This window comes from Megalops cyprinoides, chromosome 2 (genome assembly GCF_013368585.1).
Source record: "Megalops cyprinoides isolate fMegCyp1 chromosome 2, fMegCyp1.pri, whole genome shotgun sequence".
NCBI lineage: Eukaryota > Metazoa > Chordata > Actinopteri > Elopiformes > Megalopidae > Megalops > Megalops cyprinoides.
Window position 1 is genome coordinate 1,453,998 of NC_050584.1, and position 26,315 is coordinate 1,480,312.

At 37.8% G+C, this 26,315-nt stretch overlaps 1 protein-coding gene across 1 annotated transcript in view; it reads left to right on the forward strand.

Annotated features, from left to right (window-relative positions):
• Positions 1–26,315, forward strand: part of zgc:153738 (uncharacterized protein LOC558115 homolog) — a 76,187-nt gene that overhangs the window by 43,231 nt on the left and 6,641 nt on the right. The window contains exons 10-17 of the mRNA XM_036522031.1: positions 3,806–3,912; positions 3,986–4,078; positions 8,150–8,211; positions 8,423–8,505; positions 12,961–13,068; positions 14,301–14,500; positions 14,685–14,771; positions 22,878–23,055. Of these exons, the coding sequence (XP_036377924.1) occupies positions 3,806–3,912; positions 3,986–4,078; positions 8,150–8,211; positions 8,423–8,505; positions 12,961–13,068; positions 14,301–14,500; positions 14,685–14,771; positions 22,878–23,055 (918 nt within the window). The remainder of the gene's footprint in view (positions 1–3,805; positions 3,913–3,985; positions 4,079–8,149; positions 8,212–8,422; positions 8,506–12,960; positions 13,069–14,300; positions 14,501–14,684; positions 14,772–22,877; positions 23,056–26,315) is intronic.

The following is a 26,315-nucleotide window of genomic DNA, read 5'->3' on the forward strand; positions in this document are numbered from 1 at the left end:
GGAGGGCGCCCGGTCCAGACGGATTCCCTATGGAATTCTACAAACTATTCGCACCCAAACTGGCACCTTTTCTGCGCCTACTGTTCCATGAAATTCTCTCTGAAAGGAAGTTACCTCCCACTCTGACCCAGGCAACCATATTGGTCTTACTAAAAAAAGATAGGGACCCCCCGGACTGTGGCGCACGTACCACCCTATCATCCTCCTCTGCTGCAATTACAAAATCCTTACCAAAGTTCTGTCACATCGCCTTGAGACAGTGATACCTGACATCATTTAATCCAACCAAACAGGTTTCGTATGAGGGAGGCAATCATTCTATAATATGCGCCGGTTATTTAACGTGCTCTACTCCTCCCACTCGACCTGTCAGCCAGAGGTCATACTTTCCCTTGATGCGGAGAACGCTTTTGATCGGGTCGAGTGGGAGTTTTTATTCATGGTCCTGGACAAATTTGGGTTCGGTCCATTTTTCATCTCATGGATCAAGATATTATATGCCTCGCCGACAGCCTCAGTACGTACAAATAGTATCAAGTCATATTATTTTACACTGCACAGAGGGACTCGCCAGGGATGCTGCTTGTCACCTTTCTTATTTGACGCAGCCATTGAACCCCTAGCCATAACCCTGAGAACGGATGAGAGCATCACTGGTGTCATTAGAAATGGTGCAACGCATAAGGTATCGCTGTACGCAGACGACCTCTTATTATACATATCCAATCCAACAGAATATCTGCCACAGCTCATAGACACAGTACAACAATTTGGGAGACTGTCAGGCTGCAAATTAAACTTTTCAAAAAGTTTGCTTTTTCCCATAAATCAACTGGCAGCAACCACAGATTACAGCAGCTTCCCTTTCAGGATAGAGCACCAGGTTTTCACCTACCTGGGCATCAAGGTTACAAAATCGTACAAGGACCTTTATGACCACAACTTTAAATTGCTGTAAGAACGCACTAAACAGGACTTTACAAGATGGTCAGCACTCCCAACACTGGCTGGTCGGGTTAATACGCTCAAGATGACAATACTGCCACGTTTCTTATACGTATTCCAAATGATCCCTATTCTACTAACCAAGTCTTGGTTTAAACAATTAGAGAGTCATATCACCACCTTCATTTAGGGCAAGTCCCCTCCGCGTATCAAGAAAGCCTGGTTAGAGGTGCCCAAGTTTGCAGGGGCGTTGGGCTTGCCTAACTTACTATTCTACTACTGGGCAGCTAACATTTCTTAATTGAATTACTGGATGTCAATGCATGAAAATAAGCAAGGACCAACACGGGTTTCTATGGAACTAAGATCTGATTCTGCAACTCCTATGATCTCTCCTAGGCTGTCCCTTACCAATCAACCTAAGTCTTAAAAACCTGAATCCTGTTGTCAAAAATTCCCTTAAAATATGGTTTCAATTCAGGAAGCATTTTCATTTCAACCAGGCAAGTGGTCTCCTCCCACTAGTGAGCAACCACCTGTTTCCTCCATCCTAATTGACACGGCTTACCAAGCATGGCATAGAAAAGGTCTGGTATTCTTTAGCAACCTCTTTGCTGATGGTACATTTGCTTTATTTGAAACACTGCAAAAAGACCACAATATCCCAAAGAACCATTTTTTCAGATACTTGCAGGTGCGTAGTTTTGCTATAAAATATTTCCCATTTCCGTTCCTGTGACCTAAAAATACGATGGATTCTTTACTAGAACTAGACCCTTACAAGAAAGGGAGGGTGTCTAAAATATACAACATAATACAGGATATCAACCCCCACCTTGTGGGATAATACTAAATTAGCGTGGGAAGAGGACTTGGGTGTTGTTCTCTCTGATGAGACCTGGCAATGCAGCTTAAAACGTATACACTCCACTTCCCTTTGTATAAGACATAGTCTCATTCAAGATAATACACCGATTACACTATTCAAATGAGAAATTGGTCAGAATGTACCCCGGCACTAGCCCTGAATGTCCGAGATGTTATCACAGCCCAGCAACGTTAGGCCACATGATCTGGTCATGCATCATTTGGTTTTTGAAGCAATCTCCTACATGTGTGGAAAAACAGGAGAGCCCAACCCTAGCATTGCGGTTTTTGGAGTGCCTCCGCTAGGAAGGACTTACTGCCTGCTAGGCAAATGCCATAGCATGAGACTCAGAGACTCATTCTCCTGCAATGGCAGTCAATGGAACCCCCCCCCCCCCCCCCCCCCCCCCCCCCCCCCCCCCCCCCCCCCCCCCGGTTTAAACGTTGGGTTAAGGATGTTCTTTCTATGATCCCATTAGAAAAGCTGAGATACAATCAGAACAGGTCCCAGATTAAGTTTACCAAAATGTGGTCCCCCTTCATAGAATTTGTTGAGAGCCTACCTTTCACTTGATAACATGGTCTTCTACACACTTGTATACCTATATGACTATGATGTAGCCAGTTGGTACTAATGATGCATGTTTAATATGGGTGAGATATTCAGCCATTATATGATAGGCCTTTTGCAAGAATAAATAGCCATCTGACAGACTTCACTGCAGTGGAAGGAAGGACAGGACAAGGATATCCACTGTCCCCTCCTTTCTCTGTATTTCTCTCTGGAAGTGCTGCAAGTTGTAATGTCTATATTCCTATCAAAAATCCATTAACAGAGGAGGTTGAGTTTGTTTCTCAGTATTGTTTTATCTCAACACTGCCAATTCTCAACACTGTTTTCTCCATAGAACCAATGCCTTGACTAGTGTGTACCCTAGGGCACAAACATTCTCTTCTCCTCACCAGATGATGGTAGCTGCAGTGGCATGAAAAATGATTTGTCTGGCTATCTTAAAAGTTGGCTAAAAAGAAAAGTCAGTCAGATACAGCTGTTCTTGCATGGCAGTGTCAGCCCAAATATTTCAGATAGTCTGAATTTAATCATATGGCCAAGACAACACTTTTCTGTCATTCTTCATGTTTTCAACATTAAATGTTTGTCCTGTACTGCTGCAAAGAGCAAAACAAAGCAGAGCGCAGATGATGTACAAATGTTGTTATGACCCTGCCTCTGGCCCCAGGTAAACTAAGCCAGCACTAGCAAATAAGTCAAGCCATTTTTGGCTCCAAGAAGCTTGAATTGGCACAACTTGGAATGGCTCCAAAAGGAGCAGTGGAAAAGGGATATAAGTATGCTCCTATGTCGACAAGAATTTTTTGTCAGATTTATTCTTTGTTAACATATTTTTTGTGAACAGATATTATGCGGTATTCCTAGATAACATGGGATTGCTACATGGTATCAGTGTTATATTACTCTATTATAATAAATTAACTGCATGACACTACAGTGATGTCATTGGTTGACTAATCTTTGAGAGCTGAGTATTTGGTTAATCAGTGACACTAGAGAAGTTTGACTCCACAACCAGTGGTCTTGGTATGGTGGTTTTTGTAGTAGCTTTAGATAATAAAATGACATTAAATATAATGTGTAACGAGCAAAGAAATTTAGGAACTTATGCCACATAGGTTTCAAGATTGAATGACCTGCATTAATAAACAACCGGTTTTAATTAACAAGCAATGATTCAAATGTTCATAGATTTATGTCATTATATAGTCAAAAATAATGTATTATGTGAGTCATATAAAAATGATTGCTACGTTTTTGCATAGTTATTATTATTTATTATTCTTCACTACTCCTATGTTTAATCATTATTAATCGCCACTTTTTACTCGTACTGTCGTAGTTCATACCATCTCTACTTAAGATTCTGATGTTTTATTCAGCAGATACATAACGAGCTGTGGTCGATATGATCCACAGGTGTCTGGCAGAGTCGCACTGAGTCCAAGAACTTCAGTCAAAGGCATGAGGCTGAGCTGATCAAGGAAGAGAAGAGGAAAGAACTTGAGGCTGAAATCAGACGTCAGGTATCATATGAAAAACTAATTGTTTATTAGGGCTGGGCACAACTGCAATTTTTTTAAATCTTTGCTTTTTCAGGTGGATGAACTCATGAGACAGGAGCTGGCTAACTGGAAACTGGCCATGGATAAAGACAAAGGAGGAAAGATCAAGGGCAAGGCTAACGCAAAGGTACAACCATTTTATCTCTGCTCTTTAAAACTAAAGTGGTAAGAATGAGGCCACCTAAAAACTGGTAGCCACCTCTTAATTATCAAAGTGTATTGTATTGTTCCATGTACAAACATCAAAGTATTCAGTCAATCGAAGTTTATTTCAGTTTCCACAACTGTCATAAAGGGCAAAACATATTGTCTTTTCCAGACTGAATTGAAAAACCAGAAAACCCTGAGGTAATAAGAAAAAAACTAGGAATAATTAGGAATATTATTCCCTAACCTTGGAAAAAGGCAGTTAAGTGACTCCCAGGAAACATTTCAATAGCATGAAATGTCCATCAGTTCATTGTATATGTTCAAGTCTAGATGTGACTAGAGGGATTATGTGGTGAGCTAATGTTGGCTGTGGATTACATAAAAGCATGATGCAAAATTTAACAAATAATTTTTTCTCCCATATTTTCTAAACAATAAAAAACACATTGATCTGAAATATTTTACTTTTTCTGGGGCATTTTGATACTTCTGTGTTTTCCCCATAATTGTATAGTTGCCTAAGTTAAGCTAATGTGCCCCTTATATTATTTTATTATATGGTCTCTTGGATACACAATATCCCTGCTGTGTTTTTCATTAATTTCATTAAAAACTTTTTGTGACCACTGGAGAAACAATCAATCAAAAAAAAGCAATCAAAAGTTTCATGTTTTTCATCATCATACTCATACTCTCAGACAAGATTAGTGTCTTGTTCTTTGCTTTCGAATGTAGTAAGGTGTGACTTCGATAGTCTTGTTTTGAGTGACCATGCATCTCAGGTTTACCATGTACAAATTTAACCTGGGGATTAGGGAACTAGATCGTAATATCAAAGAAATGGAGAGGGAAACTTCTTGAAACAACTCAGTGAAAATATGTCAAGCATTACTTATTGTATGAGGCACTTTTGACCTCAAAGGCTGCTAACAGTTTAACAGGACTTAAATATTGTTTTATGATCAATGGGAAAATTTTGGCAAATTACTGGCTTGGCATATTATAAAGTTGAATTGAGATATTATTGCTATTCAGAATATGCAAGAGCAGTTATCTACAGATCCTGTTGAAATAAACCAGACTTTTACTTCAGACTACCAGGCTCTTTATACCTCAGAATCTCCTGAGGACTTAACTCAAGAGGTATCTTTTTTGGACAGACTAGATATTCAGTCTATTTCAGAAGATCAAGATAGGGGCCTTGAAATTGGGGAATTGACTGTTGCAGCTTCCTACATGAAGGCAGGCAAAGCGGCTGGGTAGGGTGGGTTTCAAGTGGATACTTATAAGATATTGCTCAAAGACAATCTTCTGGGCCAGCTGATAGATATGTACACAGAATCCAGCAAGGATGTCTCCCTCCATCTGTCAGGAGTGCAATAATTATTCTTATACCAATACCTGATAAATCCTTAATCAAATCTGAAACCTGCGGACCAATCAGTCCTCTGAATTCCAGTGTGAAAATTATTGCTAAATCCTTATATAGCAGACATGAAAGAGTTCTTCCCTTTTTGTTGCATGAAGACCAAATGGTTTTGTGACAAGTTATCAAGGTTTTCACAATTTTATAAGAGTACTTAATGTTGCACATTTATGTCAGAGCTTTCCTGATACTGCCATACTCTCACTCCATGCTGAGTGATCCTGCATTTGACATATTTGAGATATTTTTGATTTAGAGAAATTTTCTGTAAATGGTTTGAGATTTTATATAGCGATCATTTTGCTGAAGTTGCCACCAACAATTTGATCTCAAAATCTTAGCTCTGTCATCAGACACAACAGTGTTGCTCTGGGTCAGAACATTGCTAAAAGAAGTAATGTAAAAATGTTGTCCAGTCTCACCATTACTGTTCATATTTGCTATGGAGCCTTTTGCAATAGCCATAAGAGCCCACCCCTTAATTAGAGGCATTAGAATATTAGATTTTGAATATTGGATTGCTTTGTTTGCTGTATCATTTCATTCTTCTCAGACCTGAACAATTCCAGCCCCTCTCTTTCCAGCTTGATAAATTGCTTTGGGCACTTTTCAGGGTCCAGTTTAATAAGGGAAATTGTATTTTATTTCTTAATGAACACGAAAGAGCCAATCCAGTAGTAGCAGCATTTCTTTTGTAAATGCCAAACAAGTAGAATGCTACTTTTCAATTTCATTTGGAAAAACAGAAACCAAGGCTTAGTCTTTCTCCTCTTTATTTGGCATATGACAGGGGAGGATTACAAATGCACACATTACAGTGGTATTACTAAGCTGCACAGTTGAGAGCTGCAATGTTTTGGTTTTCCAAGGAACCACTCTTACCGCAGGTGCAGACGGAAGTGCTTTCTACAAAAGGCATTGCTCTTCACGGGTATCTATATTCTGCTTCCGTTAAAAAACCAAAGAAAAACACCCTTAATCCTTTTGCAGAAAAACACTCATCAATTTGGCACAAAGGCCAAAGAGAATCCCCAGGTTTTATCCAGTTTCTCTCCTATCTGGGGTAATGATAACTTCACTCCTGGCTCTAGAGACATGGGGTCTAAATGGGTGAAAAAGGGCATTGCTAAAATCTGTATGCTGACAAGAGGCTCATGTCATTTGAGGAACCTAGGGTCATGTTTGAGCTACCAAAGTCACACCTGCAACTAAGAAACTTTGTATTTTCATATTTGTCCTGCAGCCACCCTTAACCACTTTAGAAATGCTCTCTGATCATAACTGCTATAGCAGAGACCAAGTTTATTTAAATATACAGCGGCAGTGTAGCATAGTGGTTAAGGAGCAGGACTCGTAACTGAAAGGTTGCCGGTTCAATCCCTGCTGGGACACTGCTGCTGTACCCTTGGCCAAGGTACTTAACCCACAGTTGCCTCAGTAAATATCCAGCTGTATAAATGGATAACCTATGTAAGTCGCTTTGAATAAAAGTGTCTGCCAAATGAATAAATGTAAATGTCAATACAGGAAATTGGTAGCTAACAGATGATAAGCAATTTGATTGAATGACCGATATGCAGGAAGATATTCCCTAGGCAGACTGGGGTGTAATATGTTCTAGGGCTCCAACACAAACAATAAATGCTTGAATTGATTCAGTTTTACATGTTGTTGAAATGCTAGCTTTTTGTATGATACAGCATTTTTGGATATGTCAAAGGGTGTAGTATCATCACAGAGTCACTCTATGACCAGAGAAGGAAACATTTACTGAAAGAACTAGATGAACTAAATGTACTCAAGAAACTGACCAAATTCATGAGTCAGTGAAGTGGACTGTCCTACTGAACTAAAGCTAGATAAGTACCATGAGTAAAAACAAGCAGGTCAATGGCTTGCAATGTATTTGTAGCCTAATTGTTCAAAATTTAATTAAAGGTAAGTCAAGAAATGTTTGCTGAATTAAATGTGCAGCTATGGAGTACCCATCTAAATTTAGAGTGAAGTTGTTGAGCTTTTCTTGGAGAATTGTGGGTCCGGAATCTGTTTTATCACAGTTCAGTACCAGGAAGATTAGAGGTCAGCACTTCATATCTTTGCAGCAAGACTCCAATCCAGCAACTTAAACCGTTTTGCCAGGTGTCAGTGACACACAAAACTGAGTGTCAACTGCAAACTGCATAACAGTGAACAGTGGGTGTTCACAATGTGTTTGCCTATACTGTGAGGGATGCAGTAGGGTATATGTGTCCAGTAGTTGTAAAATGTGGCTGCCTTAGCTAGTGTCTGTCACAATCTAAATTTATGTTGATTGCAGACAGTATAGTCTACCAATAGTCAAGTGTGTGGTGGCCATTGATAATCTTGTTCTTATCATCTCTCTGGTCTCTTCCCTTCCGCATCGTGGTACTCACGGCATTTTGCTGTGACTCATTGATTTCAGGTCTATCAAATATGATCTGTTACACCAATATGCATCTCATGGGTTACTGCTATAACTTTTTCAGGTTTGGTTATTTTATTGTTGTGAAATTCCAGTGAATTAAGTCACATTTAGTGATCATTTATAAATATGTACCTTTTCAGTACAGTAAACATTGGTAATCTGATTTTGTACCTCAGAAAAAAAAAGGATCGAAAAGTGGAAAGAAGAAAAAGAAAGACAAGGATCTAACAGCTGATAGGTGAGTCATTCTGAATTCTTAGTTAAAAATATTTTAAGATTGTCCAATGTCAGTATAACAATTTTCCATTGGTGGGGCAAATTTATTTAAATATATGTCAAAGTAAATAAAAGTAATGTCAATTTTAAGCTTTTTACATCTGTAACCCTCATTGTCTTTTATGTATGTTGTAATCATGTAACATATTGCCTTATTCAACTGACATATACAGGAATATCGAGTCCTTGTATCAGGAACTGGTGGAACAGGGCTTGCTGAAGCAGGCAGAATCAATTACGTTGGAGGACTATTTAGGTAATTTTCATGATATAATTTTGATTTGCTTTGTATGTTGTCTCTATTTTTGACTATAACATGTCTAATATCTAATTTATTTTACTTAGTGTCCTTCCATGCAATATCAAGTCTAGAAAGTTCACAATCATTTTTAATTCTGCATATGTGATAAAATGAATAATATGTTTGCACAAATGTAGACAATTATCAGAGAGATTTTGTGATAGTGAAAAAGATGTTGTGATCAGACCGATGATTAGTAGATCGGCAACGCTGAGTGCTGAATGGTTGAAGTGGGAGGAGGCAAGGTTGTTACACATGCTTAGTTCAGTATATAAAGTGTTTGTTTACAGGTCAGCCAATATTATGAATTCTCTTTTATCATTTAAATCACCAAAATCACAATTTGCTCGTATTGCATTTTCTCAGTTTTCACTTCTCTGTGGGGTTTTTCTGTTCTTTAAACAGAAAAACAAATTACAAAGTCAACAACAAAGGAAATGTAATTAACAATTAAGTAGTAAAGCAGGACAGAATGGGGGAGGAAAGGAAAAAATAAAAAGAGAAGGAAGGACAAAGTTGGTGGAGGCTTTCAAAATTAAAGCTGAAATGCTTTCAGATTGATCTCCACAAATTTAAGATGATTTTATTATTTATTATGCATTTCAATTGGGTGTGTACTAATTAAGGGAAATTATTCTAATTTCACAATGCTGAGAAGAAGATACATGCATTTTCTTCTGTGAAATCAAAGTGAGTTTAAATGAAAATGTATTTGTTACAGCACATTTTTGCAAATGAGTTGTCACAAAGCGCCGTACTGAGTACATTTTCAAGAGGGAATGGGAAAACAAGAAAACACAAAATCGGTCATGATCAACCTTAAACCCTCTCTAACCCCAGGAAAAGGAGGTTGAGAGACTCTTTCGAAATAGTATAAAATTTCACTGTTCCCCCAAGATCCTGTTAGTTGGCCAAGAGGATGGCTATTGGTGGGCACTGGCAGGAGCGTCCATCTAGCAGTAGACAGGGCATATTTGCCCTTGGTTTCCAGGCTTCTTACACATTGAGGCAGGAACATTGAACATTGTTACTGCTGGGTGGAAAAGTGCTGGGGCATAGGAACACTTGCTTAGGCAGCATTAGGAATAGAGACAGAGAAAGGCAACAGAGAGAGCAGGAGTTGTGAGAAGATGAGGGTCAGGTAATTGAGTACAGTATGACATGGAGCAGTGTGTTGTTGTGTACACTCAGCAGGGACAAACGATGGCAGAATGCAAAACTCAAAAAGCAGGGTTATGTCATGAAGGCAGTCTGAATTAGTCATAACACAACATGGCGAAACGTGCATTGTCTGAAAAATGGATGGATGAAAAGGACTTACGAGTGTGATTGAGGCTGGTCAAGGGAAATGGTGTTAATCAGAGGCACACATACACACACACATAATTCTCTGATAAACATCAGCAGACATAGAATATGTCCTTAAATCAAAATGTGCCATTTTGCTTTATACAGTAAATATGCATTGGATGCAGTGTGTCCTCTAGGATTTTTTTCAGCAATGGGGGGAAAGGGTTTTGTTGTGTCTGGGTGGTGCGCACACGTAGTACGCCGGCGGTCGGAGTGGATATCAATAGGTAATTAAAAAATAAGAAATAAAGTGACACTTGACTGCAAAACAAACTTTAGAACACATTTATTGACATCTATTTATTCTTTGACCCACTACTTACAGAGGGCACTGTATATTAGCCTCAGTGGCAAAGTTTGCAGCCTAGCTGAGAGCACTTAATTTTTCTTGGGTTTTTAAAGAAGAGCTCTAAGGCTCTGTCATAGGGAAACTCACCCAGAGAACAGGCTGCAGGGGGACCGTCTGGCATCATGCATGCTACTGAGCATCAACGGGCCGCCTCTGGGCAACTTTCCCTATGAAAAGTTTCTGACTTATATACACAACAGGCCTGTGGCCTTGTGCCTATGACTGAATCACATTCGTGCTGATATTACAGTATAACAGCACTCCCTCTTGTGTGATATTGCTTAAACGACGGATACAGGAAGTGGAGACACGTGGCGTCCCCCTGCCAAGGCAAGAGAGAAAGAAGGGAAAAAGAAAGAGAAGAGAGAGAAAGATAGATTTAACTAGCTAACGTTAAGTTAGATAGATTTTACAGTTTCAATAAACATACGCAATGTATTCTGTATTGATGTTCATGGCCAACTAATTATTATGAAAATTAATAATATATCTAATAATATTTAAAATAACTTATCAGTTTATATATTATGTGTAATGTATGTAAACTTATATATAAGTTTATTGACTAGCTAGTTACTTGCTTTTTATGATACTCAAAAAGGTTAGCTAGCTATTTTCTTTCGTACCCGACAGCAGGCTTGTCAGCTACTTTTTTTATCATACATGTAAAGGCTATCTATACGGTAGGCAAGCAAGCCAGTTTTAATCATAGCCCACTACAGGCTAGCGAGCTACGTTTTAGCATACATGGAAACGTATCCACATTTGCTGTTGGTAAATGCGAATTAAGTTTGCATTGGTGTAAGGAACGATTGCATTGGAACATCTGTAAAGCGAAGTGATACATAATAGTAAAATGTCCCAGTGCTGTTATACTCTATTATCAGCACTCTTTGGAATGCTCTTGTCCAATCAAATTACTTGACCAGAACTAACTGTTGTATAATTCAAATTAAAAGCCCTCTGCAGAGTCGTGTAATTGCGACTTCATGACATTTCATAAAATTCTGAAGCAGCGGTGGCAATAGTGGAAACGCAGGGATGGAATACTGTTTTAAAGTTTGATGTAAAAAATTGGTATTAAATTTCACCCACAGTGGCACTGAAAAATATCTTGAAAAGTCTCAAATTTAATGTGCTGATTCCTGCATAACCTTAGGCTAGGAGCATCAAGAATGCCAATACCTGTCGATCTGAGGGAATGTTGGGGCTTTTACTAAAAGATCAGATCTATACTGGCATTGAGCCATTAATTCTGTGGAAAACAACTAAAAGTACCTTAAAATTAATTCTAAAAGTCAAAGTCAACCAATATGATGACTTGAGTCAAGTAACAATTGACACTTAACTTGACACTATTGCCGTAGTGTGTGGTTTTTTTGGTTCTGTTTAAAACACATGCTACTGCTTTCTGAATGAGTTTCATCTGATTAATTTATTTTGGGGGGACACCAGAAAAGAAAGCATTACAGTAGTCAGGTCTCATACTAGCCTCATACAAGACTGAAAGCTCAAATCAGCATCTAGAACAAGATTTCTCAATCTTTCTGGTCACATCGTGAAATATTCGTTAAGGAATCCCCAAGCTTTGCTGTAAGAATATGAGTAGCCTAATGCTCATTGGTCAAAATCAGAGGCTTAGTGATCTCAAGTCTGATCGAAAGCAGAGACTGTCTGTGAATGGATTCATACCCTACCCACAATTGATTTTCTTAATACCAATGCTATTGTCATTGTTTTTTCTTCCAGTACAACTAAACATGTTTTATCTGCCTTAGAAATCCAGATTGTGATGCCCCCTTTTCTGGCTGGAATGCTCCCCTTCCAGCAACGTTTGCTTAAGTACCACCCCTGTTGAGAAACCCTAATCTAGAATAACAACAAGGTTCTTACTGAAATTTTTAGGGGAAGCAGCAGGCAAAAGGGACAGACAGGCTGTCACAAGGACACCTGCTAGTTGTCTCTGGTCTCTGAAACCCTGACAGGCCCTGGAATCTCTGGGTTTTCAGATCCCTCTGGAAAATGCACTATGCACTATATTCAGTGCTTTGTAACAAAATCAATTGTAAAAATGTGCTGTAGGACAATCTCAGTATTATGGATGTGACATAATGTACAAGATTGAAAACAAAATGCCTCACAGAATTAATTTTTTTAATAATTAAGTATTGTTGTAAAATGCCTGTATATAATAGTATCTTTGGTGTGATAATAGTTTTCTTCAGAAAAGACATTGGCTAAAGAAACTAGCTATTATCCTTGTCATTTGTGATTTTTGAAGTATGCCCATCTGTGTGTGAGGGTAAACTTATCAGAGTTTCTGGTAGGCATAATTGGTACAGGTCAATATGGCTAGCATGGTTCTAATTTAGCACACAAAACAAACAAAATCCATGGATTTCTGACATCAATGTGTTTCTGGCATCATACAGGGTGCTATTTTTTGTTTATGTAACTCCCATCTTGCCACTTTTAGTATAAGCAATGAAACAGCATAAGCAATTATGTTACTGTTGGAAATAAGTGTGATCATGTGGGCCTTTATGTGTTATCCATTGTGGTTTTTATGTATATGGTAGACATGCATACATTTTTTACCAAAATTAATTTATTCAATTGCCCCTGGGAGACAGAAAAAATAAATGCTGAAAGTATAGATTTCATCGCTGCATTCTTTTGAACTTGAACATTTTCTTGTAATTATGGCTTAGGTGACCACAGCTATCTTGGGACGACTCTACGACAGACTGATATCGAGCCCATGCCATCCTTGTCAGATGTGCGGCAGGTTATAGCTCTATACGCTGTAATACCATTAGGTATGCAATGTCTTTGTGAATGTTTTTTTTTTACCCATTGTGACAATAAGCAAGTGATGTGTTTTGAATTATTCCTGGTATCTTTGCATTGTATCTTTGTATATGTCTTCTCCCTGTATTAGTCAATGCTGCCTGCTTAACCTACACAGAGCATTCTTAAAACATTGACAAACCTGGCAAAACGGTCACAGGGTTGTTGACTTTTATAGTTTTGTTATGACAGGGAATGGAGTTTTTCTGCACTATGCAAGGATTTTTTATCGCCTTGGGGACATTTTACATAAGATGATAGCTGGTTCAGGGTCATTCATAAGGCATTCATGGTCATTTCATCTGACTGCTAAATTTTTTTTTCCATAACAATACCATGCATCATGATGCACCATGTGACATGTTAAATCAGTTTGAAAATGAATCAATTTCCACCATGTTCCATTGCAACTAATTATGAATTACTGGTCAAAGAATCATTTTGTTATAGGAAACAGAATTATTACGTATTTTCAGTTGCTTTAAATTTTGTTCGTTGAGGTTTCACCTGTCCAAGAAATACTAATGGTTAGATTCTTGATTAACATGTAGCACTGACCCAAGATGTACTTTTAAGACTAGTGAGGAATAAGTGTGTCAGGGATGTTGTGACAGAAAGCTTGTCTGTGTATAAGTGTTCATGTATGAGAGAGTGGGTTGGAGGGTTCACAGGTCCATACATATCTATTTAACTTAATGACAGATGCAGATGTGGCTGGTTACTTCTGTAGCTGTGTTGTGGATTTTGATGTTTTAATGTTATGTTCACTCATTCTCAATGGTATGGTTCAAGAGAAAACAATTGTTCAGTGTCTGTCATTTGGGTTCTTCAGTCATGAGTTATGTCAGAGTTATGTCAGAATTACAACAGAGAGTAAAACCATATAACACATAGTTTGACAAAACTGTGTGTTATATATACATATATACAGTTACTGTGGTGCATTCTTAAATTATTGTAGCATTGTTTTTATTCACATTACCTATATTTAAACATTCGCCTGATACTTTCATCAATGAATGTGTACAATCAATGATTGATGACTATGAAGCCATTATAAAATTATGAAAATACACTGAGTCCACCATTTCCACCATGAACACATACACAATAGTTCAAAAAGTGCAGTGTAGTGAAAATCTGCTGACATTTTTTTCAGATACCATGGCTGAATAGCTAAACCTAAACATCGACCCTTTAGGTTCTCAGGCAGTCCATGAGAAAGCCCCACTGGTCAAGGCCATTCTTCTGGCTGGTCCAACAGGTGTTGGCAAGAAGATGCTGGTTCATGCCATCTGCCAAGAGACTGGAGCCAACCTTTTTGACCTCTCCCCTCTGAACCTGGCTGGGAAGTACCCAGGCAAAAGTGGGCTGCAAATGATGCTCCACATGGTGTTCAAGGTAACACAAACACACTATGCTTGTGTCTCAGTTGAAGCAGGACAGTTGATATTGAAATCGTGTGGTTGTTACATGAATTTACATCAGATCTGTTTACTGGTGAACTCCAGATTCGTCCATTTTTGGCTATTGTGACTTGACTCCTGTGTCATGTTGTGGTTATTTCAATATCTTCTTTGTCTAGGTTGCTAGGTTGATGCAGCCCTCCGTGGTTTGGGTTGGAGATGCTGAGAAGATGTTTTATAAGAAAGTTCCAAAAGAAGAGAAAGAGGTAGCCTTCAAAATGTGATGTCTGAACTGTAAATTAATTATATGTATGCTATATGTATTAACTATATGCAAATTTAAAATTAGGATTAAAGGGTCTTTTCACTTTCATTTTATATTGAGCAAAACGAATCACTGCACCTTCACCATCTCCTTGGTTTCTACAAATGTTTGTCTGTGGCAGAAATGGTTACAGTCAATGCTTGTCCACTTTCGGAAGTTTATCTACAGTGCTGGCCAAAAGTATTGGCACCCCTGCAATTCTGTCAGATAATGCTCAATTTCTCCCAGAAAATGATTGCAATTACAAATGTTTTGGTAGTAATATCTTCATTTATTTTGCTTGCAATGAAAAAACACAAAAGACAATGAAAAAAAAATTAAATCAATTATCATTTTACACAAAACTCCAAAAATGGACCGGACAAAAGTATTGGCACCCTCAGCCTAATACTTGGTAGCACAACCTTTGGACAAAATAACTGCGAACAACCGCTTCCGGTATCCATCAATGAGTTTCTTACAATGCTCTGCTGGAATTTTAGACCATTCTTCTTTGGCAAACTGCTCCAGCTCCCTGAGATTTGAAGGGTGCCTTCTCCAAACTGCCATTTTCAGATCTCTCCACAAGTGTTCTATGGGATTCAGGTCTGGACTCATTGCTGGCCACTTTAGAAGTCTCCAGTGCTTTCCCTCAAACCATTTTCTAGTGCTTTTTGAAGTGTGCTTTGGGTCATTGTCCTGCTGGAAGACCCATGACCTCTGAGGGAGACCCAGCTTTCTCACACTGGGCCCTACATTACGCTGCAAAATTTGTTGGTAGTCTTCAGACTTCATAATGCCATGCACACGGTCAAGCAGTCCAGTGCCAGAGGCAGCAAAGCAACCCCAAAACATCAGGGAACCTCCGCCATGTTTGACTGTGGGGACCGTGTTCTTTTCTTTGAAGGCCTCGTTTTTTTTCCTGTAAACTCTATGTTGATGCCTTTTCCCAAAAAGCTCTACTTTTGTCTCATCTGACCAGAGAACATTCTTCCAAAATGTTTTTGGCTTTCTCAGGTAAGTTTTAGCAAACTCCAGCCTGGCTTTTTTATGTCTCTGGGTCAGAAGTGGAGTCTTCCTGGGTATCCTACCATAGAGTCCCTTTTCATTCAGACACCGACGGATAGTACGGGTTGACACTGTTGTACCCTCGGACTGCAGGACAGCTTGAACTTGTCTGGATGTTAGTCGAGGTTCTTTATCCACCATCCGCACAATCTTTCGTTGAAATCTCTCGTCAATTTTTCTTTTCCGTCCACATCTAGGGAGGTTAGCCACAGTGCCATGGGCTTTAAACCTATTGATGACACTGTGCACGGTAGACACAGGAACATTCAGGTCTTTGGAGATGGACTTGTAGCCTTGAGATTGCCCATGCTTCCTCACAATTTTGCTTCTCAAGTCCTCAGACAGTTCTTTGGTCTTCTTTCTTTTCTCCATACTCAATGTGGTACACACAAGGACACAGGACAGAGGTTGAGTCAACTTTAATCCATTTTAACTGGCTGCAAGTGTGATTTAGTGATTGCCACCACCTGTTATGTGTCACAGGTAAGTAACAGGTGCTGTTAATTACACAAATTAGAGAAGCATCACATGATTTTTCAAAGGGTGCCAATACTTTTGTCCGGCCCATTTTTGGAGTTTTGTGTAAATTGATACTTGATTTGACTTTTTTTTCTTTCTCTTTTGTGTTTTTTTATTGCAAGCAAAATAAATGAAGATATTACTACCAAAACATTTGTAATTGCAATCATTTTCTGGGAGAAATTGAGCATTATCTGACAGAATTGCAGGGGTGCCAATACTTTTGGCCAGCACTGTATATGAAATCCCCAACCCTACATTAGTACCTTCATCCCTGATTGAACAGTGGCATTTTTATTATTTTAAAGCTAATGAAAAGAGCTGTTCTGTTACTCTGTAATTGCAAACAAATCAAACCGAGAATTTTAAAATCTTCTTAGTTCAGAATAGCCTGGGGTTTTAATATCTTCATTCAATCTCCTTTGAAGGTCATTTTGTACTTCATTTGACTTCAGTGCAAAGGCGATGATGAATCTTGTTTCATTTCTCATTTGCCAGCGCTTCTGAGATCATAAAAATACTTGGAATGTCAACATCCCCATGTGTACATCTTACATCTTACATTCTTTTTCACATATTTGCTAAAGGATTATGAATGTGTGTTCTAGGCAGTTAAGGCTATCAAAAACCACACACTGCATTTACTATCCAGTTGTAATGGAAAATTGGGGTCCATTAGGGCAATAGACTCAGTCCACACAAATACACGTAATACAGTGAATCATTTGTGATTTGAACTCAGAGCAGTTTATAAATGAAAACCAAAGGGTCTTAACACCATAGAGCAATGTGGATTTGTGCATTGTGGCCTGTATCAGAAACAATTCTGCAGCTGTGATATTCTGCTGTTTAATTAGATGAAAATGACATGAACTATTTCTTTAAAAAGCCTTTTATCACCTCCTAAGGGGATTCTGGGATCATACACAGTTTTGATTAATCGCAATGAATTCAGCCGATTCTTCCACTAAGGGGGTTCTGAAATTCTTATTTTACAGTAGGGCGGTACTGAAGAGCTACTTCGTTCCACAACTGTGCTCAGAATCTCCGCTTTACAGATAACTGCACTGTAATCACACAGGATGGACCAGTGATAACCCTATATTGTGGACTGTGAGCTGTTTAAGCTGTGAAAAGGAAATCAGTTCTTAAAAAGGATTTGTACCTCATGTAATTTGTACCTCAAAATGGAGAACCTGACAATTATTCTGACACCAGAGGTCTACCCTGCAATATCATCAGCACATTGCCACAGAGCTGTAGAGGCCTGCCACTGATCCTTGCACTTTCAGTGTCCCATTCTATCCTAAGTATGTTCCCACACTGCAGTGAAATCATTGCCAGTTATCAGCTGGTAGTCAGAGAGTTCAATCAATAAGTGTTCAAAAAATGTTTTGCTGTAAGTAGTGGCGTGGTTAGGTCCGATCATTCGGGGCTATAGCCCCTAATATTTTAAGCCTAGCCCCGAATATTTTTGCCCTGAAAAAGGAGGTGTTTATAGCAAAACAACAGACAGACTGTGTAACAGAGCGGAACTTGACTTTCAGCATCCGAAAGTGCGATAATAGGCCTATTTATTTATTACAGGCCTAAAGGTAGATATAACCTCCCCAACCTACCGATGCCAACCTCCCTTCCAAAAAAAAACAGACAAGCCCCAGGCAAACTTGACTTAGCCCCGGATCTTTTCAAAAGCTAGAGACATCCCTGACTGTAAGTATCTGGTGCATAGGCCAACATAAAGGCAATTTTATTTGCAGCAAAGACAAATGTAATAAATGCAACCATGAGAAACAATTATAGTGTTGAAATTATATTACTCACAGTATTGGTTGATACTCATAGGACTCGTGGCTGAAAGGTACTTAACCCACAGTTGCCTCAATAAATGTCCAACTGTATAAATGGATAAAATTGTAACCTATGAAAGTCACTCTGGATCAGAGTGTCTGCTACATTACAGTAATGTAATGTAACATTAATGTTACACATTTAAATTACATACTCCCTTGTCCTAAACGTTCCCATCACTGTCAGGCACTGACTGAAATGGAGAGACAGCAGAGAGGCTAGATTAAATCAATCTGCTGGAAATAAAGTAAACCTCCTAGTAGCTACTTTTTGATTAATAATTGGTGTAAATGGTTTTAATTTTCTATCTCTTGGCATACACATTGTAGTTTGGGTGTCACTATTTATTGATAGTTGTACGAAAAATATAAAATATATTTTTATATATATTTATAGTACCATTTTTGCACCCTGTTGTGTAGTTTGTATTTGTATAGTATCATTCATACTATTCCTGAATTTGTAGGCTTTGTACTGATGCACACGAACAAAATTGTCCATTCAATTAAGAAAAGAATATAAATGGTGAAAAGTGGTTGTAAAGCCAACAACTGGTTAAATTTGGTGACTGCCAAATTCTGTAAAGTTTGTCGACATTCCTTTGAAATTGATACTCAAATGACCATTGACACATTTCACAAAGTCAGCACCGTGGGGGCAGCTACTTCATAGAAAAATGTTTCAGAAAACTTGTTTGGTTCATACAGCTAGGCTATAAGGCCAGTGTAGAAATGGTTTTCAGTTTTCTTAAAAGAACAGTGCCTGGATACACAACACATTAAAATGTTAATGCTGCTGGATTAGCTTGCTTTTTTCACCTTAACATCACAAAATAGTGTTCAAGTGTGGGGCCCTTCTCTTTGTTGTAACCATTTATTTGTACATGACCATTCACAGTACAGATAACGTTAGTGAGGTAAGTGTCCTGGAAGTCAGTCTCTGTTTTCTGCACCCTTAATTGTGAGTAACATCAAAACTCACATTACTAGCCTACATAATACAGTCAGCTTGCAAGCTAACCAGCCAACAGTCCTTAAAATGTGTAGCTGAGTGAGTACATTGTCAATGAGCAAGCTTACGTACTTTACACCACCATCCAAATGTAGCCTATGTTGATGTGTCGTACTCTGGTATGAAAACAACCAACTGACCCATCCAAGGAGAATTCATTTGTTATTGATGAGGGGACTTGCTCAAAAGTAACTCCACTACTCCAGCAGCAGCAACCTCCACCACTCCAGCCTAAACTTTAATGCTCTGGGGTCTGTACCTTTTTCCAGTTGTATAGTTAATGAAATGGATTTGTCCTTATGCCTGCTGTCAGACAACAAAGCTGCAAGATATGCAGTAAGCTACTCTTGTTGAAAAACCTGACAAGATTTGAGGAATACCATGTTTGCACAAGGGGCAGACAGGGATTACCTGCAAATGCTACCTGAGTCATAATACAAAATGTTCAAAAGCAATTCCCTGATTTGCAGTCACCAGACAAGCAAAGTGCAAAAAAACCAAGTGAATGAGTTTCTGAGAAGTGCCCGGGAATCATTTTAATGAGATGTGGCGTGCTGTTCAAAAATTTAACTGCCCTTGTTTCAAATTGAACTCATATTTAACAAATTTAATTTGTTCTTACTTTATTATTGTACTTGTACCATTTTATACTGTACTGGTTAAGGACACAATAATTATACATCTATTAAATGAGTCTATGTTGGATGTTAAGGCACAGTGTTAAGGCACTACATAAACATTCATTCACAAAAAACTACCGTTAAAGTTTAATGCTGGCAAAGCCACAAAAAATGGGAAATTCATGAAATTACCTCTGTATTTAACGCGCTGCTTAACACCACATGTATTCACTGCTGGGAAGATTGCTGAAGACTCAGATGTTATTTCAAACAGCAAAATATATAGTCCTCAATGGAATAATCTAAATAACCATAGAGGTGTTTGGATATTATGTGCACCAGCAGTAGGCTTAACAGTAGGCTCTGGAAAATTGTTTTGTATGTTTATATAGTGACTCAAAAAGTTCCTTACTAGAAAGTAATAATATACTGTACATAACTGGTAAATTTTATGTAGGAACAAATGTAAAAGTATGTAAAGTGTTTCCATACAAACATAATAGTATGTTTCTAGGATACATTTCCCTGCTAATTTGGCAGTAGTTATGTTTCCCCCTCTCAACAGAGTAATTACTGACCATTAGCAAGGGCAATTACACCAGAGTGTATCCAGTTTGAATCATGTAAACTATTACTTTTTTCTAACTCATTATTGGTGAAACTGTTTTGCATTTAGCAGTGTGTTACTTAACACTAGATGTAATAATAATAATAATAATAATAATAACAAACAGTTATTTTTCAGCAATCTACCATGTTGTGGGTGCCTGTTGTCTGAAGTACCCCAAACTATCATAGCATGTGTCAAATCAGTGTCCTGATTTAGTGGTGTGGAGTTTATTACAGAGGTATTTTCATGAATTGTCTATGTTTCATGGTGCTTTGCCAGAATTAAATTTGAATGTAAAAGTGCTTTTAGCTAATGAATACATACAAATACCCTAAATCATCTATTCGTAATCCTGGCATTTATTTGATTAGAATGCAGATTAGCCCCTGTGGCTGTAATAGCAGCTACTGTTGGAGACAGATGTTTAAATATCTCACACTGAAAATGGAGGAAATCATGAAGAGAAAAGAGAAATCGTAAGGGGACACATACAATACTGGTATGCCTAGCTTTTATTGAAATGTCTCATTTTCTTTTTATTGCAAGTGCTGTGAATCAGTTCATTTAAAATAGCACAGCACCTCAGTTGTTTTAGCACAATTAACTCAATGCCAGTAAGCTACCAATTAGTCAAATGAAGAGTTTCACCATTGTGTGTTTATTTATCTCTATCATCAGATTAAAGTGTATTGAGAGAGGGGGCATGGGCCTCATCATTTTACTTTGAGCTTCCCATAGTTTAGTGTTTTACAGATGAGTCGGTGTGACAAGTCTTTTTTCTATAGTTTTTCTCTGCTTTTGGCTTCAAGTCTGATATAAATGTTGCACTTTTGAACATGCCAAATGTCTGCTGCCCTGTTTCCACAAGAGGGTGTGCAATCAGTTGTGTGGTTTTATTTAATATGTATACCAAAAGAAGTTAATACAACCATTATTTAATTCCTTCTATTACCAGAAGCCATTCAACAATTCTCATTCTTGTATTTTGTGTGCAGCTGATACTCTGATCTTGTTGCTGTTTTATATTGCACACTGTAGGAAGTAATTGTTTTATAAAGTACTTTTTGTACAGTGCTGCTGAGAGCTAATGGATGAAACAAGTCAAATTTGATTTCAAGGTATGTTCTCAGGGCCACAAAAGATTTCATTATTTTCTGATTTCTGATTTTCTGAAATTTATTGATTCATTTATTTTTATGTACCTTTCATAGTGTTAAGAATCATAAAGAGTTCTGAAGGAATAATAAAACAAATTGAATTGAGCAAACAGAACAAATAAGACAAAGACAGTTCATAATTTAAGAATAACAAGATGTACATAAGAGATCATAAAAGATCAGAAACCAGAGTGAAGTCCAATAGTAAATCAATAATAAATAGAAAGCCAGTATCCATGAGGGGCATACTGATTTTTTCTCAGCCATTCCTCAGTAATCATTAAAAAGTCTAGGCTATATGATATAATAAGGGCATTAATGATAAGGACATAAGTCAGATTTTAACATTTGAACCACATGAGATGTTGTATACCTTATTGAGAAAGCTTCATCAGGTTTGACATGTACTTAAAAACAGGCTAAAATCTGAAACAATTTCTGACTTTTTATTTCCTACCCAAAGCTCAGTTAGGCTGTTATATTATTGAGTCTCATGCCTATTTAGCATTAAGTACAAACTTTTTTTATTTTTTAAAGCTGAAAAACATCCACTATAATGCATTTTAACAGAAATATAGGGTGTGAATAAATCCATGTAGTAAACATACACAGAATAACAACAAATATGTATTTTTTAAATTTCTGTTTTGTTTCTTTTTCTGTAGTATTAAAAAGTCTGTTTAAAATGGAAACCAAATATGTGGGAAGTGATTTTGAAAATTTGAACATTAAGAAGGTTGTGATATTAAAATTAACCAATATATAGCATAGTATACATGGGAGGTGCGATTACTAGATGGTTTATTATTTCCTGATATAAAAATATTAAAACAATTAAATTGCATATTGCTGCTATATAAACATTAACAAGTTAACAGATACATAGTTCAGGAACCACAAACTACCTGTGCTGCTGCTACGATGTAGACACCTGGAAACTGCTCAACAATAGTAGAAATAGTGCTGATCTATATAATATTTAAGAGTGCATATTGCTGATATTCTCATTAGTAATGTGGGTATTTTGAGGATGACCACTGTAGAGCACGATACTACAGTTAAATATTTAAAAAAAGAATGTGTAAAGGGATGATGTGTATGGTCTGGTAGGAGTGTCTCCTAAGCAAATAAATGTATGTATACTGATGATTGATTTTAAATAAATGATACAGTATATATCAAATTGATTATCTTTAGGTTAACTTTTTTCTGTGATTTTCTCTTCTGCACAGTTAGATCCAAAACGTTTGAAGAAAGATTTGCCCAAGATTCTCAAATCAATCAAAGGTGAAGATCGTGTTCTTATTGTGGGAACAACTCAAACTCCATTCAATGCAGACCTCAAAGCACTCTGCAAGGTGTACAGCAAGATCATTCTGATTCCACGGCCAGACTATGCTTCACGATATGGTGAGAAACTTTTTTTTTGCTTTTTATTGATAATTTCTTTGGAATGAATTCATTTTTATCATTACATATTGTGATTGGACCAGCGGTGAGGCACAGGGGTGTGCAATAAAATGACAGGCCAAACACAATGTAATATGAAAAGGACCATAGGAGTTTTATTGTGACAGGTATGAACTACCCTAGCAAACAAATCTAAGTCAGCCAGGGTAGTCAAACACAATCCAGGATTGAACAGCAAGGCAGTTTCTCATACAAAGTTATTTGGTACACAGATTCAATTGTTAGCTCGGTCTAAACTCTGCTCAGTCAGTCAGTCAGTCTCACTCACTCACTCACTCACTCACTCACTCACTCACTCAGTGGTACTTTGCACCCATTAAGAGATCAAGGAGCCTTAACTAAGCCAGGGGAGAGTTCATTGGCAACAGCAGCGTGAAGAAGTCTGCCGGGGAATGGAGCCACTCTGCAGGCACATAGCTGCCTTCCACCACAACTCCCCTGGTCCCGTTACAATATGAAATCAGTCAGTGAAGTAAAAGATGGTTTTTCCCTCATCCTTTTTTTAAAGAGATGGTGTACATAGTTGCCTCTTGGAAGTAATGCTGCATTGTGTGATCTTTAAGAAAGTCTTGGAGCATCAAATTATCATTCCACACACCACCTCTTACAAGCAAGTAAAAGTCAACCTTCACTGAAAAAACAAGTTGTTCTGAGAAATTTGCAATTTGAGTAACATGAAACCGTGTAATATGGATCATGTAAAAATAGGTTTTCTTCCACATAAATGGAGTAAATGCATACATGTCAACCTACATGGAATGTCCATAAATTATACAGATTTTTCCCCATTTAAATTGCTTACGGACGTAAACATAAAATCATACAGATTATAAAAAAACTTGGTTCAAAATTTATTGCGTGCTATTCCTTTCAAGAACGATAAAACTAACGCATGACCACATGAACACACATTATGGTAAACAAAGAAGAACAATGGGATGCTTGTTTCCTGAAGTCTCGCACAATAGACCAATACTTCCGTGTCGTCACACAGGGGGCTGGTGGCAGAAAGTGTCTTTGGCTCCCGTAGACTTACATGCAAATTCACAACTTTCTCAATGTTATTGAATACCTTTACCATGTTTCTATAATGTCGGTATAATTTTTTGCACTGTAGCAGTCACATACTACAAAATATATTCCCACCAACATGATCACATGAGTAACTTTAGAGATTCATTTTAACACGGGTTTTCCCCCATAAAGATGGCTGACCGAATGCATGTGTCAGCCAGCACTTTACCAGTCACCGACCGTCTTGGCTAGTTTCAAGGTAAATTAGCTTATTGACTGTCTCTAGCCTTAGATAGAACATAAAACTTGCACATTGGGATTTAGTAATCATTACTGTAGACAGATATTATTTAATATGCATCTGACAGATCATGTAAAAATTATAAAATGTAAGATTACATGATGATAACACAATAAAAGACATTGTCGAGAATGGTCAGTTTTCTGCTGGTACTGGTTACTGCCTGGCGCTGCTTATGAGTACAATCAGGAGCACCCATGATCTATCTTGACAAATCAAGGACTTTCAGCTACTGCTGCAGTGACTGCAGACTAGAGACTGCAGAGATGACCCATGGTGTGACATGATCCTAGTGTAGTAGGCAACTTCAAACAATAACTGAGTGAGGTCAGTTATTTATATTTATTTAGTGTTGTAGTGCTACTTATAAGTTTACATGGAAACATTGTTGATTTGTTAATAAAATGTTAATATTTAATTCATTTTGATGCGATTGATGCATCCGAAGGGGCTGACATGTATGTAAATGAGTAAATCAAATTTTATTTCATACAGCATATTTTTACAATAGAAATTTTCAGAAAATACTGAACATAGAGTATAGCGTATTGTTCCAGAGTGATTTAGGGAAAACTACTGTGTTAATAATGAAATAACATGGAAAAGGCATCTTTGTATTCCATCACTTCTGTGATTTCTATGGGCTGTATGGTTGGACAGAGGATGGCCAATTGTAGACAGGGCAGGAATATCATAGGTTTTACAGTGCAGCAATGATCCAGGCCTAATGTCTTTTGAGGTAGGTAAATGCTAATCTGCAGACAGTAGCGCTGCAGTAGTTTGAAATCAATCAGACGTATACGTAAACTAACTATTTAAGTAATGCTGAAATCGGAATAATATTGTCAAATTTTTGATTGCTGTCAAGATTGTTGCCCCAGCATTTTGAATGAGTTGAAGGGATTTGAAAGTGACATTGAAGGACCCTGACAGAAGAACGTTACAATAGCCTAACTGAGATGTAATAAATGAGTGGACTAGTATTTCTGTGTATCTCGTGAAAAACTGGATTTTGGCAATAATTCATAGCTGAAAATGCCAGTCTTGAAATATTTTATGGGTTTTAAAAGAGAGATCTGGATCAGTTGCAACACTAGGTCACAACATTTGACATTTGACAAGGTGGTATGCGAAGGCAAAAGACCATCACTTCTCTTTTCCTTGAGTTTAGGAGCAGGACATTTGGTATCGTTCAAGTCTTCAGAGATCTAGAGATCTTCACTGTGTTTCAATGAGATGTGGTAGTACAATGAGACATTGTGTGTGTCAGTGTAAAAATTAAAATTTGCTCCATGTTTGTGAATAACGTCTCCAAGTGGCAGCATGAAGTGAGTAGCAATGCCTAAGGACAGAGCTTTGTGGGGCACCCTACTTACCTTGAGAAAGATATTAAGTGTGCTCATGTAGTTCTACGAACTGACATCTGTCAGATAGGTGTGACCTGAAACAAGACAGTGCATTTCTGTTTAGACCATTAGTATATCTATTCAAAAGGATCTGGATTATTTTTTTTCAAAGGCAGCTCTCAGGTCAATGACAGCTGGTCGTAGTGCTATTGCCAGGTCTAAAATTTGACATCAGTTTTTTTTTTTTCAATCGAGACAAAGTTTGATTTTTGAATTTTTTGGAAGCAACAAAAGGCTACCGAGCAATAAAAATCATCTGTTGGTTGTATTACCTTTATGCCAACATGACGTCTGGGAAACTGATTTGTGTCCAACTCAACACACTGATGACTTTTAGATAAAAAAAAAAAGATTACAATAAAGGTGGAAGAAAAAAAGCAGTAGCTAGTAGGCAGGATGACAGTAGCCAGCCAAGTTGGGCTGCTTGGTTGCAGTAAAAAAACTTCCGGAGTGGAAAGAACTGGCCACTGTGTGGTCTC